Below are 15,313 nucleotides of genomic sequence, written 5' to 3'. Positions count from 1 at the left end.
TGCGAGTGCATACGTGTGTGCGTGCATGTGCATACCGGTGTATGTGAGAGTGTGTGGGCGTTTGTGTGCACCAGGGGAATTGTGTGCGTGCATGGAGTAGTCAGTAGGTGTGAGGTCCAGGGAGCTGAGTGTGTGTGTGTGAAGTTGCATGTGCGGAAGAGCAGTCCCGTGTGGGAGGTGGGTCATGCATGCGTGTGCCCGTGTGCGTGTGTGAGACAGAGACAGTGCATGTGAAATTTAGTGAAGACTGTGTGTATGTCAGGGTATCTTGGAGGAAAATGGGAGGGCATATCCAATGATACTTGGGGATCTATAGGATCAGGACGTCTGTGGCGAGCTGTGGGGCGCGTGGGTGGGTGATGAATTGTGGGAATATAAGAGTTGCAAACGTGTGTTTCCATGTGTGTGGCGGTGAGGGGTGCTGCTGAGGGCCTCAGTGCGAAGGGGTGGGGATAGAGGAAAGTTTGGGTACTGATTGGTCTTCGAGGGATGAGTGTGATCTGGAGCAGTGGGTAATGGACAGGGCAGGAGTCTGGGGCCTGGATCAGGGTAATCTGGTGATCACATCAGCCTCCTCGCTTTGAGGGCTGGAGAAATGTGTGGGGAGAGCCTGAGGGGGCTGGGCTTGCCCCTTGCTTGGGGAAGCGGTGGGTGGGGTTCTTGCTTCAGGTGGAGGGAGCTGCTACCTTACCAGTCACCTGTCACCCAGGCTCTGTGCTCACTCCTACCTGGGTGGCTTCTGTTGGCGCTCCTGCGAGAACATGGTGCAGAAGTACCAGTCTCCTGTCCGCATCTACAAGTACCCATTTGAGCTGGTCATGGCGGTGAGTGACCCTTGATTCTCCAGCCTCCTGTGTGATGGTTAGAGGGACACAGGAAGTCAGTTATGCAGGAATGAGAGGCAGCCCCTCAAGCCCCCAAATGAGAAGGCATTATTGAGCTGCTCCTCTGCCCTTGTGGATTGAGCTTCTCACTAGTGACCCCTCTATCCGGCCATCCCAGCCTTCACCACAGCCTCTGGAATCGTTCCCCACTGACCAAATCACAAGGTCTTCCTTTTCCTCCTCAGTGAAGCAGACCTATTCTCTCATCTCAAGGTCCTCTGATGGAAAACAAGGATATTGTGGCACGAGCCACTGCTGTCATTTTGTGTAATGCTAATAATAATAATAATAGTAATAGTAAATATACGAATGATGACAATGGTAGCAGCCATTCACGGAGGGTTTACAGAACCAAGTCTTTATGTACATTGTCTCATTATTCCCATTTTACCTTCACTAAACCGAAGGTTTGGACTGGCGAAGGGGGCCCCAACTTCTGTGGCTGAGAAGAAGTAGAGCCAGGGCTCAGACCGAAGCAGGGGGTACTCCAGAGCCATGACTTTTACCGCAACACCCCCACCAGAGTCCTCCTTCTGCTAGCATACCTCTTTTCCTTTCCCTCAAGGAAGCTGAGAGGGTGTGAGTGTGTAGCAAGGACCGTCATTTTCAGGGTGGCTTCAGACTGACTCTATGTAAGTCAGGCAGCCAGTCAGCTGAGGGACTGGCATTGGCTCCCAAGCTCTTGGCCGGTGTAGGTGCTGTAAACAGGCTGATGTAGCTTTCCTTCTTGGGACCCTCCCTCTGCCTCTCAGAAGTCCCACTCCTTGGGGAAAAGGGGGCAATGCTATGGGATTGTGTCAGGAATGAATGAGAAATGTGTGATGCCTCTGGCCCAGTGCCTGGCACACAGTTGGCACTCACTAAACGTGGGTGTCCTAGCTAGTGCACCACACGGTGTTATAAATGATTGTATTGAAAGTGCAAGATATACTGGCATCCACCTGCGTCCTCCCCATCCCAGCCTGGCTGCCTTAACTTCAACCTTTGATTCAAGGACTTTCATATCAATTGGTACCTCTGTGGGAGTGTGTCCTCCCTGATCTCATTCTACAAACCTACCTCTATGTGTGTTTATAATCGCATAATGGATTTTGGAGCATCTGGAGTCATTCATACATGTTCTGCTATTATGTGCAAAGGATTCCAGCGCAAGAGGCAGGGGCAGGGCTGGTGTTGACCAGCTGGGTGACTTTAGGCAAGTTACTTAACCTCTCTGAGCCTCCATTCCCCATCTCTAGATGAGGAGTATGTGGTTTCCAAATCTGGACTTTGTGCCGTGGATTAAATTAGTCGATATACATAAAGCTCCCGATGCAAGGTCTGGCACAGACCAAATGCTGTTACTGTTACGGTTGCTGCTGCGTGTGGCTGTGTGACTTTCCCTCATTGGTGATGAGGGTGGGACACCAGGGCATGATGAAGAGTCAGGAGCACTGGGTCCTTGCTACAGGTCTGCTGTGCTCTGGCTGTGTGCTGTTGAAAAGGCACTGAATTTCTCTGAGCCTTGGTTTCTTCGTTTGTGAAATGGGGATGATTATATACAGTTCACAGGATTGTCATGAGGACTCAAAGTTTTATAATATATAGGTTATAAATATGTATGTTATATATTATAACATAGGGGAAACGGGGGGGTGGGAGGCAGGTGTCCCACATGGAGCTTGGTCCATATCAAACAGACAGTATTTGGCAGCTGAATATAAGTACTTGTCCTCTGTCTAAGGCTCCAGGCAGCTCACATATTCTAAGACCCTAGGATTCATTCATTCATTCATTAAAATAAGAGAGCCACTGTCCCCACCCTTCTGGAACAGTCCAAGGACCTGTGGTTCTCTACCATGAAACTGAGAAAATAACTGCCAAATGGAAAACTAATACTGTTTTATTATTGCCAGAGCTTAATAAATCTAAATTTAATTCAGCATATTTAGGATTCTCAAAATATTTACAATTACTGCACTTTAAAATAAAATATGCTGGCTAAAGTCTCACATAAGTATGTATTAGGAAGACTAGTACAGTATTCACTTTGATTTTACTGGAGTAGGTTAAGCATATTTTGTATGTATTTCATAAACAAGGCAGGACTCCCTTTACCCCCCTCGCTGTTAACAGTCCCTGGGTGTTCTTGCACAGAGGCTTGTGGGAACAGTAGGAAAGAAAGGTTTTCAGATCCTTATTATCTGTATCTGCATTAATTTATTTGTATTTCTCAACTTGCCCACGTTTCCTCATCTTCCATACAATCCTAGTTGGTGAAAGGGCCCCAAATCTCTGCAAAGCCACTTTGCCGAATGTTTACAAAACATCATTGTCCCCAAAATAGCTGCATAACTCAACATAACTTGCATGCTGTGTGGGCACAAAAGGGTTTTTCTGCACTTACTGTCCGTCTTTGTTTCTCAGCTAAACACTTGCCCTCAGTTTGGGTCAGATGCCAGGGAAGTTTCAGATGGACTCAGCTCTTCTCAGTGTATCCGAGTGACCAGATGAGCTGGCCTTTGCTTTTCCTGTTTAACAAAACTGACTTGAGAACTGAAGCATTCCTTGCTTCAGAAGTCCACCGGCAACAAACACAAATGACTAAAACTGGGCTCAAGGAATTGGTTATGAAATAGCACTGAGCCAACCGTTCTAGACAGAGCTTAAAAAATTACAAGAAAGAATTTTTTTCCTCTTTAAATTTCAAAAATTGAATCCAGAGAATGGGTGTCTCTCTCCTTGGGCCAAATTCCTTGATGTGAATTCTATTTTTGAAGGGTGGGATTCCAAGGACCTTTACTTTCTTCTTTCTCGATTGTATTCTGTGTTATTTGGTTCAAAACAGTGAGCTTGGATTATCTTGGTAAACAGAGGGAAATAATTAACACAATGGAGGTAGCTCTGAATCCAAGGTTGGAGAGGGTCTTTGGTTCCTTTTTTTGTGGGGTCCCAGGAGGTGGTGGTGGGGTCTTTGTGCATAGAACGCAAAGGCCATATTTTGGACTTCAGACGGTGGTCCCTTGAGCATCGAAGGCCTCTCTCTGGTCAGCCTACGGCCTGTTGTGAATGGATTCCGGGTTATCTGGGCTCTCCTCCCAGATGGATGGTGGTGAAAAGCCAGATCTACCAGCTGGGTCCCTGATCCATTTTCTCAGCTGGAAAATGGAAGATAATAAAGCCTCCTGCTCCATCGAGAGTAAAAGTGAGGATTAAATGAAGGGACAGGGGTGCCCAGACATGGCCAGGCGTATTTGTTCATGCTGGTGAAATACTATTTAGGTTTATTATTTTCATTTTTATTTTTTTTAAAGATTTTATTCATTTATTTGACAGAGATCACAAGTAGGCAGAGAGGCAGCGGGGAGAAGCAGACTCCCCACTGAGCAGAGAGCTCGATGTGGGGCTCATCCCAGGACCCTGAGATGACCTGAGGTGAAGGCAGAGGCTTAACAACTGAGCCACTCATATGCCCCCAAAATTTGTATTCTCAATCATGAACTCTGCCATTTCTCAGAGCTGAGTATCTCAACTCACTGGGGTATCACCTGAGCCCAGTGAGTGGTCTGGCAAGGATCGGTACCACCAGGACTGTGTCCCCAATGCCTGTACTCTATCAGGACCCCACAATGGGGAGCACACCAGGAACCCACAGATCCTGGCCTGCTGGAGGGGGCAGCTGATGCTGACAGCCTGGCAGTGGTTACCTACCAAACCCTCTCTGTGTCCAGCTCTTGAGGCCCGCTCAGAGGCAGGAACTTTCATGGGTGGCTTAGAACAACAGAAATCTAGAGGCCTGACGTCCAAGATGAAGCCTGTGCTCACAGCCACATTCCAGATGCTGGCGCTGATGTTCTGTAAACACCTGTGTGCCAGCGGCCACAGCAGCTCCAGGAATAACCGGGCTGCCTCCTGTCCCGGCACTGCCCCGGGATCCCAGTAGGGCCCCAAGGCCCCGTGACTTCAGCTCATCTCAGATTCTGCAATTCTAAAGAAGGAAGATGGCTTGGAGTAGAATTTCCTTAGCAATAGGCTTTTCACACAGAGGAAGGGTTACGGAGGTGAGAGCTGTCATCAGCAATGAAGTGTTAAAATATTTAAAAACCTGGCCTTTGTCTTGATAAACAGCTTGTAATTTGGCAAATGGGTTATTAATCAGGAGCAGCATCTAGAAGTAAATCCTCGCAGCTCAGGCCCCGGCAGTTACAGTTGGACCCGTTGTTATGGACCTAGCTTTAATAAAGCAGCAGGGGCCTTATTTAAATGAGTTTAAATTAGTTCCCTGGAGCCCATCATCTGATCCTGTTGCTAACAGATTAAGGGAAGCGACATGTTCCCTCCTGGTTTGCTTACAGGGACCTGACGTGTTCTGATTTGGGCTGGGAGAACAGAAGCGGTCCAGTGCCCAGCAAAGGGATCTCACGATTTCAGAAGCAAATTTTAGGTCCTCACTCATTAGTTTATGCAGATATTAATTCACACACGTGTTCATGTGTGAATCCTACAAATATTTATTGCGTTTCACTGTGTGCTGGCAGCATGCTAGGTATAAGGGCTACAACAGAGCAGATTCCTAGCACATTATGAAATGCATCAGGATTCTGTTCATTTGCTTCCTGGCTTGTTTATAGGGGCCTTTCTCATTAAAGTAAGCTTCAGGAAGGTGGGGACTTTGTCTATCTTGTTCTGGTCCCCTGACACCATCCTTTCCTGCCCTCACGGAGCTTGCAGTGGAGTGTGTGTGTGTGTGTGTGTGTGTGCGTGCGCGCGCGCGTGTGTGTTTCTGAAAGAGAAAGGGAGAGAGACAGAGAGAGGAACCAGGCAAATGCTACGTAGAATGATTTCCAATAGGGAATACACAGGGTGTTATAGGAACATGGGGAAGGGTCCATTAATCACCCGCTGAAGGTCTTTTAGGTGCTTTAGGCTGAGCCTGGCCAAGGGCAGGAGGGTCCACGGTGTGCAGAGAAGGGGACCTTCTCTCTGAAGAAATAAATGTGGCTCCTTTAGGTCCCAGTGTGAGTTAGAAAGTGATTGCCAGGGTCAGTTTGTCTGTTCAAGGACCTTGGGAGCTTTGGAAGGCTTTAAGCATGAGTGACATGATCAGATTTAGGGTTTAAGTGGATTGGAGGGGGTTTTCCATCCCAGAGGCCAGGGGAGCCAAGCAGAGGTGACAGAGGCTGGGCACATTCCTGAGACACTGGAAAAATCTAAAATAGTGTTTCCCTCCCATCGAGATCCTGACATACCGCTAAATGTCAAGATGCTCTGGGCCGGCCTCTCTGCCTCTCAGTCCCGTCCCTGAACTATCAAGGGCACCAGCTGATCCTGGAACTTTGTGGGCACAGAGTGTATTCAGAGGAGGAAAGTTTCCTCCACCCTGCTCCCCATGCGTGGGTGAGATCCACAGCAGATTTTTTGTGCAATTGCTGGGTGGGGCGGCCCGGCTGTGTGTGCCCCCCCGCCCAGTGCTGGAGAGGCCGGGCATTCTGATGGTGTGACCTCCCGAGGCAGAGACACAGTCCTGGTGGCCGGGGCAGAGGGACATCCAAATCCGATTCGTGCAAAGAAGGAATAGAATAGGAACAAATTAATACCCACGCCCCGCTCACAGCCCCCCATGCTCCAGCCTCCAGCCCAGGAAACTGAAAAGCAGGCAGAAGTGTTCCCTGGCACCTTGTCTGGGGCTGATTCACTGGCCAGGAGCGGCGGTTGCATGGCTCTCAGGACCGCAGACGGGATCTACTCAGGCATTTATTCACCTGTGCGGTGGGCACCTGCCAGGATTCATCTCCGTGCAGGCGGAGGGTAAACAGCCACACACGGGCACAGTTTACCCACTGGGCCTGCCACAGTGCCCTGGCAGGTGCAGACAGAGCCCGCCTGAGGGAAGATGGGGGTCCTCTACTGCTCTACCTGTCCTTCAGGTAGATCTATGTCAATGGTTCCAACTTCCTGCTTTCTTTCCCCAACACCTGCTCCTCCTTCCCTCCCAGCCGCCTTTCCTTCCTTCCTTCCTTCCTTCCTTCCTTCCTTCCTTCCTGCAGCAAATATTGGCTGGGCGTCTGGAGCATCCCAGGTGTTGTACCAGGGCACTGGGGAATCCAGTGGTGAAGGAAACAAACATAGAGACAGAGGTGTTGCCCGAAAACAAACACACAGACATGGTATTCTACTCCAAATAACAGTCAACATTCCCGGCAGGGCTATAAACCACCTCGGAGATGGCTTACTCTTCTTTTTCCCCCCTAAAAGTTATGGTAAAATATACATAATGCGAAACTTCCCATTTTAACCATTTTTAGGCGTACAGTTCCATTCAGCATGAAGCACATTCTCAGTGCGGTGCAGCCCTTACCACCATCCAACCCCAGAACTCTTTCGTCTTCCCAAACTGACATTCTGCCCCCACGAAACACCAGCTCCCCGTCCCTCCTGCCCCTCCCAGCCCCTGGCGTCCACCCTTCTACTCTCTGCCAGCGAATCTGACTATTCATACTCGTGGAACCATGGAGTATGTGTGCCGTTTGCATCGGGGTTCTTTCACGGGTGATGTTTATAAGGCTCAGCTGTGTTCTAGCAGGTGTCTGAACCATATTCCACTATATGGATGGGTCACTTTTTTTTATCCATGCATCTGTCCAAGGACACTTGGGATGTTTCTACTGTTTGGTTACTGTGCCTGATTCTGTACAAATATCTGTTCAACTCCCTGTCGGTTTCCTGTCGTCCATTTATTTATTTACTTATTTATTTTTTAAAGATTTTATTTATTTATTTGACAGACAGAGATCACAAGTAGGCAGAGAGGCAGGCAGAGAGAGAGGGGGAAGCAGGCCCCCCGCGGAGCAGAGAGCAAGATGCGGGGCTCGATCCCAGGACCCTGAGATCATGACCTGAGCTGAAGGCAGAGGCTTTAACCCACTGAGCCACCCACCCAGGCACCCCTCCTGTCGTCCATTTTAAAAAGTCCACAGCATCGTGTCTGCTGTAGTGTCTGGCACTGTGCTCGAGGCCTTAAACATATTATCTGCCTTTGATCTTTACCGTAGTCCTTATGAAGGAGGTATCACTATCATTCTCATTATCTTCTCTCTCTCTTTTTTTTTTTTTTTTTGAGGGAACTGTTTCTCAAAGAGGTGAAGTCAAGGTCACCCCGCTGGCAAATGGCAGAGGCAGCGTCTAAACCCCGTGCTTTGCTTCTGCCCAGCCCCCCACACCCAAGCCTCGCCCCTTCGCCATGTCCCCGTGCCCTGGCTGCCGGGTCCTTCTGCCCCTTTGTCTCCATCTCTTGTGTCTCCCGAGCTTGCTTTGACCAGAAGAGCAGCAGGTTGTCCAGCTACAGGACCCTCTGGGCATACCTGTTTTTATAGATTGTATACAGCAGTCAAGAGGCTCCAGTGGTGTGCTGGCCTGGTTCTACCAGGGCTGCTACCCTTCGTCAGCTGGGGTGACAGATGACTGGTGTCTCATCCCCCAAGCTCTAGCTGTGCAACTTGTCCAAAGTTGGGGGGGGGTCCCCGACAGTAGAATATACTTCAACCGCGAAAAGGAATGAGGCACTGACACCTGCCACAACGTGGATGAGCCTTGAAAACATGAGGCCGAGTGAAAGAAACCAGGCGCAAAAGGCCACATGCTGTATGATTATTCCACTCCCATAGAATGTCCAGAAAAAGCAAATATGCAGAGACTGACAGTGGGTTAGTGGTTGCCTAGGGCTGGGGTGGGGGCACTAGGGGTTGACTGGAATGGGTAGGGAATTTCTTTTCAAGGTGATGACATGTTCTGGAATTAGGTAGTGTTGATGGATGCACAACTTTGTGCTAAAACCCACTGAACTGAACACTTTAAAATGGTGCATTTTGGGGGGCGCCTGGGTGGCGCAGTGGGTTAAAGCCTCTGCCTTTGGCTCAGGTCATGATCCCAGGGTCCTGGGATCAAGCCCCGCATCTCACTGGGATCTCTGCTCAGCAGGGAGCCTGCTTCCCTTCCTCTCTCTCTGGCTGCCTCTCTGCCTACTTGTGATCTCTGTCTGTCAAGTAAATAAAACCTTTTTTTTTTTTTTTAAGAATTCATTCATATGGCAGACAGAGATCACAAGCAGGCAGAGAGAGAGGAGGAAGCAAGTTCCCTGCTGAGCAGAGAGCCCGGTGACCTGGGCTGAAGGCAGAGGCTTTAACCCACTGAGCCACCCAGGCGCCGCAAATAAATAAAATCTTAAACAAACAAACAAACAAACAAACAAAACCCAGTGCATTTTAGGGGCACCTGGGTGGCTCAGTCGGTTAGGCATATGCCTTTGGCTCAGATTATGATCCCAGGGCCCAGGGATCGGGTCCCGCATCAGGGTCCCTGTTTAGCAGGGAAGCCTGCTTCTCCCTCTTGCTGCTCCCCCTGCTTGTGCCCTCTCGCTCTCTCACTCACATAAATAAATACAATCTTTTTAAAAAGGGTGCATTTTATGGGATGAGAATTCTATCTTGGTTTTACAAAACGTTGGGGGAGCTGAGAGGATTGATCCTCGTCCGTCCTGGGGCCTCCCAGGCTTGCAGGAGGCAGGTGGGGGTCATCGAGGAAGGCTCTTGAGGAGCATGACGGGAGGCGTGTGCCTTGTGTGAGGTCACACAGTGCTCAGTGCCCCGAATCAGCCTGCAGCATGGAAAGGGAAGGCAGGGTACCGGGCCGGAGTACGTCAGTGCAGTTTGGATCTTCTTTCCACACTCTCGGTGGAGGGTTTGGGGTAAGAAGCTTCCAGCTTTTTTTGAATTTGCATGAGGAAGGGCAGGAAGGAAGGAGGGATGGGGGGAGGAGGCGGCAGCTGTCAAGTGATTAGCAGAAATAGCTTTTCTGTACTTTATAGAATCTCACTCTTTTTTAAAATTTAAATTTATTTAACAAATGCTTATGTAGAACGAACCATGTGCCAGGCACTGTTCTCAGCACTTTACAAAAACGGACTCCTTGATTCCACCCCCCCCACACATCCCACAACTCAGCAAGGTAGCCACTTTCCTTATTCTCCTTTTAACAATGAGTACATTAAGGAACGGAGAGTTCCATGACTCGTTCAAGACCACACAGCTGGTAAGAAGCAGAGCAGAGATTTGGACCCAAGCCCCAGAGTGCGTGCCCTTAATGGGTATGGAATGCTGTCGTTCACTCATTCACCATGTAAATGCCCACTGAGTGTTGGCTGTGCCATTTTGACAAGCCCCAGAGATTTGGTGGGAGGGGGGAAAAACGCACTGCCAGGGGCCGATGACTTCTTGTCAGCAGCTGTGACGCACAAATGAGGGAAAAGGGTACAACCGGGTGCTCACTGGGAGTGAATCACTCCACTTTACAGCCGAAGGGAGACAAGACATGCCCGTGCTCAAGGTTACCCAGCCGAGGGTAGGCAGGTCTGGCTCGGACTCCAGCTGCCCATCTCCACATGCTAAGTGTGTCACTGTGGATTTTTACAGGATGGAGGCCCATGGGAGGCAGTCAACGGAAGTTTCCACTGGTCTCTGCCTACCCCAGCTGCAGCCCTGCATGGGCGGGATCTGGGCCTTGGACCAGCTTCCTTTCTGAGTGAGGAGGCTTGGGTGTCCCTCTCTAGCCACCTGGCAGAAGGGCTGTAACCGAATCCTTCTGCTACCTTGTGTTCCGGGGTGGGGGGGGGAGCAGACCATGAGCTTGTTCAGCACAGGGAAGCAGGCGTGATTTGTGGGGACAGGAGCCCATGGGGAGGATCCTGTGGACTGTTCCGTCCTGTAAGACCCTGCGATTCTCCAAAGGCAAAGGTGTCCCTGACTCACAGGTTTTAGGCCAGCAGGACTCAGCATTTCCAAACTCTTGACGCTTGGGATACAGCCAAAGTCCGCTGACAGGTGGGGCAGGGTGGTTCAGGGCTGGGGTCTGGGTCAGAAGGGCCTGTGCTCCAGCCCCACAACTTACTGACTGTGTGATGCCTTCCCGAGCCTCAACTTGCTTATCTGTAAAATGGGGAAATACTAGTTTCCCTCTTGGAACACTGTCCAAAGAAACGATGCAGTTGGCATCCCATAAATGTCAGTAGCAACAGTGCCTGACCCTGGGCCTCACAACCTTGGGGACTCTCCAGCAGGAAGTACAGCACTGGGAGGGACTCTTTATTTAGGGACCCCTGCCTTCCAGCTGGGACCTAGCTCTGACAGCTCCCTGCCCTAATGCCTGACCTTGCCCCATCATTGCTACTTGAGAAAGGTAGCACCTTCCCTTTTAAGGTCAGGGAAAGCTGGGCCCAAGCAGCCTCTGCTGCTGAGCAGCCCTCCACCCTCCACCGTTATCTGGCGGCTCCAGATGGAGCTCTTCTAACTAGGGGTTTATTACAACAGGAAGTCAGCCCCGGTTGGATTCTCAGGCTCCATGGTCCGTCGTTGCCCTCCTGGGACACCTTTTTTGGGGCTTTTTGGGTCATCGACAAGTTTAAATTATTTTTTTCTTTGCTTGTGGACATTTATTAGTCCTACTGTGTGCCAAGAACTGAGACAGACATGCATGAGTTTAGTGCTGTGGAAAAGCACGTAGCCCAGGCCTCTGGCACACCACGTGAGAGCTAGGATATGGCTAAAGGGTGTGATAAATGGTATCAAGGAAATGAATAGGCTAAAAGGACAGAATAGGGAAAGAGGCCGCCTTGTAGAGGAGAAGGTGGGGGAAGATGTCCCAGGAGAGGGACTAGCACAGATGAATTCCTGAAGCCAGAGCATCTCCTTAGCCCCAAGCCCTCTGGAAGCCCCAGGTACTCAGGCCTCCTTCCTCCTTCACTGTCAAGTAAACTGACTAGTGACCCAAGGAAAGGGAACAGCTCGTGCAAAAGTCCTGTGGTGGGAACAGATGGTACACGCATTAGTGTCCTGGGGCTGACATTTAAAAATACAACAAACTGGGTGGCTTAAACAGAAATTTGTACCTCACAGTCACAAGCCTAGAAGGCTGAAATCAAGGTTTTGGCAGGATCAGTCCCTTCTGAGGGCTTAAGGGAGAATCTATTCCATGCCTCTCTACTAGCTTCTGGTGTTGCTGGTGATCTTTGGCATTCCTTGGCTTGTAGAGGAATCACCCAGACCTGTGCCTTCGTCGTCACATAGTGTTTTCCCTGTATGACTGTGACCAAATTTCCCCTTTATATAAGGACACACCAGCTGTATTGGATTAGGGGTCTTCCCAGCCCCACCCCTCCAAGTATGACCTCTTCTTTTTTTAAAAAATTTTTAAAAGATTTTATTTATTTATTTGACAGACAGAGATCACAAGTAGGCAGAGAGAGGAGGAAGCAGGCTCCCTGCTGAGCAGAGAGCCAGATGCGGGGCTCGATCCCAGGACCCTGGGATCATGACCTGAGCCGAAGGCAGAGGCTTTAACCCACTGAGCCACCCAGGCACCCCAGTATGACCTCTTCTTAACTAATTTCATTTACAAGGTTCTATTTCCAGATAGGGTCACATTCAGAGAAACTAGGTAGGACACATGAATTCTGTTGGCGTTGGGGGAGAGGAGGATTGGCACACAACTAAACCCATAAAAATGTGTTCTAGAAACAGCAAGGCTGGCGTGGCTGGGGCAGAGTGAAGGTGGCTGGCAGCAGAGAATGCCTGGGGGACTGGTGGGCCACAGTATGGAGTCTGGGACATGTTCTGGGCATCTAGGCCTGCTCTGAGTATGTCATTTCATCTGGGAAGCAGGAGAGACTGTAGAATAATTGAAGGGAGTGCAGAAACTCGGGAGCAGTGTGGCCATGGGCGAGTAGAAGCTGAAGTACTAAGGGTAGAGAAGGGGGAAATCGTCACCGCTCGGCCCTGGGTTTAATGCCTGGCTGTTTCCCAGCTGCCCAGAAGAACAAAGCCTTCCTGAGGGAATGGGGACTGTGCCACGCTGGGATTCAAATCCAGGTTTACCAGTTTTCACTGTGTGACCTTGGGTAAGTTACTTAGCCTCTCTGCATTTCAATTCTTTCATTTGTCAAATGGGGGTGCCACCCCATTTCACAGATGAGGAAACAGAGACTCACAAGGCCACTCATTGAGAAAGTAGCAGAGACATGAACTGAGCCTGTTGATTCTGAAACATGCACCCCTTTCCCTCCACATACTTTCAGAAAATGTCAGCATCCCTCCTCCTTTCACGGAGGTGAGCCCAAGCCGGCCCCTCTGGCTCCCTCCTGCATTTAGTGCCAAGGGAGTACTCAGATATGGCTGGTAGGGAACTGTCTGCAGTTCTCGCAAAGCCGTGTTCTGTTGTCGTTTGAGCCTCGTTGCCTGGAGAATGAAAATTCTGGTTGCTTTAAATGAGCCAGGCTCTGCATTAAGGAGCTAACCTGGTTTCATACTCTGGGAGGCAAACTTGGTATGTACCCATTTTCCAGATGGTGAAAGAGGCTTAGAGGAGGAAGGCACTCGCCTCTGTTGGGAGGAGGTGGAGCTGGGCCTCACACCCCCTTGGCTGGCCACCACTCCGGGATCGGCCCACTCTGCGGTGCAGTTTTGTCCTCAGTGGGCAAATGCCAGCTCGCGGTGCACTCTCCGCTGGGGAACAAGGGCTCCTTATTCCAACCCTGCCGTGTCTGCTCTGTCTGTACGAGGCAACCAGGCTCAACATATGGCAGGAAGACACACTGGGCTGGCCTTGTGGGGCCTGGGGTGACATCAAGGGCACCGGGCACCGGTCCATTTCTTCTTGCCCCTCCCCCGCTCTGCCCTTCGGAGCTGGGAGGAGCCCTGAGGGATGGGGGAGGAGGTGCTGTCCTCAGATGCCGGCACTATTTTTGGAGCTGCTTTGATCCCGATTGCCTGGCACGTGGGCTGTGACAGGCGCTTGGAGCCGACCCCACTTGGATTCAGTCAGCCATGGATGCGGGCTTACCCCACAGTGGCTCCTGCCCTGACGTTTCCGGAACTGGGCACAGACTCCCGTCCTCCGGTCTGGATGCCTTTTATTTCTTTTACTTCCCTAACCGCCAGGGCTGGAGGACAATGTCGAGCAGACTTTGCCAGAGGGGACATCCTTGCCTTCTTCCTGATCTCAGAGGGGAAAGTATTCTGTCTTTTAGCCATGAGTATGATTTATCAGGTTGGGGAATTTCCCTTCTAGTCTTCGTTTGCTCAGTGCTTTTGTCGTGAAGAGGTGTTGGATTATATCAAGTGTTGTTTTGTTGTTGTTGTTGTTTTTTTCCTGAAAGATGCCTTCTTTTTAAATGCCCCAGGCAACCCACGCTTCCTTCTGAGGATGAAATCTCAAATTTAGAGCCAAGGAGTGATTTGATAAATCATTGTTTGTGCACTTGTGTGTTAGTCTCTGAAACAGGTATTAAAATGATGTCTTGTTGGTCGAACAGCAGTGGTCACTGCTTTTAAGCCAGGAATTCAAGTTTCTGCTCTTGGGTTTTTTTTTGTTTTTTTTTTTTTTATTGTTAGCTTTTTTTTTTTTTTTAAATAAGCTCATCTGCCAGGTAAGCGGGTTTTTTGTTTTTTTCTTAAGATTTTATTTATCTATTTGACAGACAGAGATCACAAGTAGGCAGAGAGGCAGGCAGAGAGAGGAGGAAGCAGGCTCCCTGCTGAGCAGAGCATCGGAAGCTGGGGCTCGATCCCAGGACCCTGGGATCATGACCTGAGCCGAAGGCAGAGGCTTTAACCCACTGAGCCACCCAGGCGCCCGTGTTATCTTTTTTTTTTTTTTTTTTTAAGATTTTATTTATTTATTCGACAGAGAGAGAGACAGCGAGAAAGAGAGAACACAAGCAGGGGGAGTGGGAGAGGGAGAAGCAGGCTTCCCGCTGGGCAGGGAGCCCCATATGGGGCCTATCCCAGGACTCTGGGATCACGACCTGAGCTGAAAGGAAAGGCAGACGCTGCTTAATAAGGACTGAACCCCCCAGACGCCCCGCGTTTCTGCTCTAGTAAATGAGACAACAGCCCAGCACGAGGGAGGAGGGTTGAGCTCCAGGCCTCAGCAGCCACGCTGTGGGCCCCTCTAGGGCCACCAGCCCCCTTGGCGCTCACTCCCGCTCTGCCTCCAGGCCTATGAGAAGCGCTTCCCCACCTGCCCGCAGATCCCCGTCTTCCTGGGCAGCGAGGTCCTGCGCGAGTCCCGCAGCCCCGATGGGGCGGTCCACGTGGTGGAGCGGAGCTGCCGGCTGCGCGTGGAGGCCCCACGGCTGCTGCGGAAGGTGTGCGGGGAGCAGAGTCCCAGGGGCTGGGGGAGGGGCGCAGAGGACGGGACTGGGGTGGGGGACCTGGGGGCTGGTTCAGGTGGTGGATGGAGTTTGTGGGAGTGTAGGTGCCACTACGGGGCGTCCTGGGATTGGGGGCAGTGGGATCTGGGTTGAGGTCTGGTCTGGGAAGGACCAAGGCCTAGGGGCTGATTGATGGGCTGGAGACTAGGGCCCCGGGCTGGTGGGTAGGCACCGGGGGTCTCAGGGTCTG

The 15,313-nt window shown here is 50.6% G+C and overlaps 1 protein-coding gene across 1 annotated transcript in view; it reads left to right on the top strand.

Moving 5' to 3' along the window:
• Positions 1-761: 761 nt before the first annotated feature.
• The window catches only part of SEC14L5 (SEC14 like lipid binding 5), a gene marked incomplete at its 5' end in the record, with an annotated part of 40,807 nt that continues 26,255 nt past the window's right edge, over positions 762-15,313 (top strand). Inside the window, 2 exons of the mRNA XM_080830541.1 lie at positions 762-824; positions 14,908-15,057. Coding sequence (XP_080686667.1) covers positions 762-824; positions 14,908-15,057 — 213 coding nt within the window. The remainder of the gene's footprint in view (positions 825-14,907; positions 15,058-15,313) is intronic.

Source organism: Martes martes (genome assembly GCF_963455335.1).
Source record: "Martes martes genome assembly, chromosome: 18".
Taxonomy (NCBI): domain Eukaryota; kingdom Metazoa; phylum Chordata; class Mammalia; order Carnivora; family Mustelidae; genus Martes; species Martes martes.
This window is presented reverse-complemented; position numbering and strand designations above follow the sequence as displayed.